Consider the following 3199-nt stretch of genomic DNA (forward strand, 5'->3'; position numbering starts at 1 on the left):
AGTTGGTACAGGGGCACATTTGAAACACCTTAACTTGTGTGCGCAACCTGCAACAGCGCAACAAGTCTGAGCTGTGATATCTGCTTGGCACATGCATATTAGCGCCCTCTTCGATCGTGGGAAATTTGAAGTACATGCGCTTCTCCAGTCCGAAGATATCGGCGAAAGTTTTTTTTCTAAGGTAAGTTTTTCACTTCACCACGTCCCTTCCACATTGAATAGCTTCTCATCCTTACATGACTGTTAAAGTTAACTTACATTTTCATAAACCTTAATCTGTGCTCTAAAAACTGACATATTGCATGACTTTGTGTTTGATGCTTGCGATATTTAAACTGTCTACTTCTCATTGACACATTTTCTAACATGAAGGACATAAGGATATTAGGGCATGTTGTAAAATATGCAAGGTGGTAAGTTGATACACCCTTTCTAGGTGGTTAGATCTGCAGTTACAGAGTTAATTATTAGCATAAGTATTTAATTAATGACTTTGAAGGCCTTATACAGCACAGGGAAATGCTAGAGAGAACTGATCAGGTTTTTTGAACAAGGCTGAGTCAGGAATCCTTTGATCATCTCAACACTTTGATCCAAAATGCTTGTCTTTGAGAGATTCACCTGAAAATGAAAACTCTGTTATCATCCACTCCCATTAATGTTGAAAATATGTAGCCTTTTTTTCATGGAACATAAAAGTAGAGAATAAAATGGAAATGTATTTGTTTGGACAGGCAGACTAACAAGCAAAATATAACTGCATATCCTGTAGTCTTGTTTCATATGTGAGGAAAGCAGCAGCTTTATTCTTTGGGCTCCCCCCAAAAGAGGTATAATACACTGAAGAGTAAAAGTTAAAGCATCAATAGAAAAAGTTCAGGTTAAGCACAATGCTCAAATTAGCCAGCAAAGACACATGAACATACACATACAAAGACACACAGAGAAATGTGTTCTTTAAAGGCACAATATGTAGAGTTTTTGGATTAAAATATCCAAAAACCACTAGAACAGTGTTATATATTTTTTTTTGACTTGTGTACGTACATTATCCCAATTTTTCCAAGAATGTTTAAATCCAGAGAAATAAGCAACGCCTTTGTTTTGAATAGGCGACCTCCAGCGGTGAAAATTCTACATACTGTGCCTTTAAATGCATTGTTAAAAAACTTCTAGGTCAAATATGAAATTATTAAATCATAAAATGAAACAACTTCAATTATACTAGTGCAACTGCATTATTAACTTATTTTTTATTGTTTCAGGTATGCAAACTGGCCTTTGAATTAGCCAGTTTTTATGGATTGTCTTTTCCAGCACAGTGGGCTACAAATGGCATGGCGAGTGAGAGCTGGTTCTCAAACTTCATGAGAAGGCACCAACACCTTTTAATAAGAAGGCCTCAGTCCACAAGTTTAAGCGGAGCCACCAGTTTTAATCCCACAAATGTGGCAACATTCTTTGATAAGCTGGCCACAGACCGGTTGAGGCATGGGTTCACAGCAAAAGACATCTGGAACATGGACGAAACAGGCCTAACAACAGTCCAGAATCCTGGACATGTTGTTGCAACCAAGGGAGAGAGAAGAGTTGGGAGTGTAACGTCTGCAGAGAGGGGGGTCCTTGTTACCATGGCCTTGGCAGGAAATGCCCTGGATAACATTACCCCCCGAAGAAGTATCTCCCTCATTTCATCAGAGGTGGTCCAGAGGGCTCAATTGGCACAGCCAATGATAGTGGCTGTATGCAGGAGCAGGACTTTGTTGTCTTCCTCCAGCATTTTGTTCAGTATACCAGGGCAACAGAAGACAACAAAGTCTTGCTCTTGTTGGACAACCACTCCTCTCATGTATCAATTGAAGCTGTCAACTTCTGTCGGGCGAATGGCGTGGTTCTATTGTCTTTCCTCCCACACTGCACACACCAACTGCAGCCTCTGGATAGAACTGTTTATGGGCCACTAAAGAAAAACCTAAACAGTGAGATGGACAAGTGGCACCGGAGGCATCCTGGAACAACGATCACCATCTATGACCTGCCAGAGATGGTCAACAACATCTTGCTCCTGGCAGCGTCACCTCAGAATGTCAAGAAGGGATTTCACTGCACTGGGATCTGGCTGTACAACAAGGACATCTTCAGTGAATTCAACTTTCTCCCAGCATCAGTGACTGACAGACCCCCTATGGCTCCATCTCTCCCTGGGCCGTCCACTGCTGCACCTCCATCTCTCCCTGGGCCGTCCGCTGCTGCACCTCCATCTCTATGCTGGCCATTCACTGCTGCACTGTATTATGTCCCATCCCTGGATATTCCTATGCCAACAGTGACCCTTAACTCAGATGGTTTTAAAGAAGTTACCCTCACTTTATTTCCTCTATCCTTACAAGAGGTAGAAATCACCAGTGAAGTAAGAAAAATTAATTAATTTCACTTCTAGTAGTGTATGCCTATCAAATTTTGAAAATGAAATATTCATACGTGTGTGTGTGTTTCTGTTTTGATGTTCAGCAGGAGCATGTTCCAGAATTCTTGCCTGAAACTGTAAGTCCATACCCCAAAGCCAGTCCCCGAAAGGCCAGTGGTCAAAGGCAGAAGACAAGGGCCAGTGATATACTCACTGACACACCTGTAAAGAATGCCCTTGAAGAGGAAAAAAAAGTGTTCCCAAGTGGTCAAAAGGAAAATCATATTACAACAAAAAGCAAAAAAAAATAAAAAATACAGAGGACACTCAATGTCTTGTCGGTGATTAATGGTTTTCAACATCCCGGCCAGGGGAACAATGGATCTCTTGCTCCATCTGTGGCATGTGGTCGCATGTAGGATGCACTGATGGAGGCCTAAACTACATTTGCCACAACTGTAAGTGACACAGGTGACTCAGTAAGTGCGTAGCCTAGGTGACTGAATGGCCTTTGTTTTGTTTTTATGGTTTATTAGGCTATTGTTATTATGTTTTATTTATTATGTTTATTGTTATTATGTTTATTAGGTTTTTGTTTTCATTTGATCTGTTTTATTATTGCTGTTTGCAATTGTTCAGTGTTTTTTACTGCTACTCAACTTTTCAACTGCTACTATAAAATGATGAACTGAAATTAAATATTGTATTGCTGTTTGCCATTACTGTACAGTGTTTTACAAATGAACTACTTTTATCTAAACAAATAATCAAATAAAATACTGAATGGAAATA

The 3199-nt window shown here is 40.1% G+C and overlaps 1 protein-coding gene across 1 annotated transcript; it reads left to right on the top strand.

Moving 5' to 3' along the window:
• Nucleotides 1-1337: 1337 nt before the first annotated feature.
• LOC107692423 (uncharacterized) lies at nucleotides 1338-2847 on the top strand. Its single transcript, XM_016491471.1, has 4 exons — nucleotides 1338-1603; nucleotides 1699-2410; nucleotides 2512-2631; nucleotides 2827-2847. The coding sequence occupies exons 1-4, from the start codon at nucleotides 1338-1340 to the stop codon at nucleotides 2845-2847; spliced, it is 1119 nt and encodes a 372-aa protein (XP_016346957.1).
• Nucleotides 2848-3199: the final 352 nt, after the last annotated feature.

This window comes from Sinocyclocheilus anshuiensis, unplaced genomic scaffold (genome assembly GCF_001515605.1).
Source record: "Sinocyclocheilus anshuiensis isolate Anshui unplaced genomic scaffold, SAMN03320099.WGS_v1.1 scaffold70, whole genome shotgun sequence".
NCBI classification, from domain to species: Eukaryota; Metazoa; Chordata; class Actinopteri; order Cypriniformes; family Cyprinidae; genus Sinocyclocheilus; species Sinocyclocheilus anshuiensis.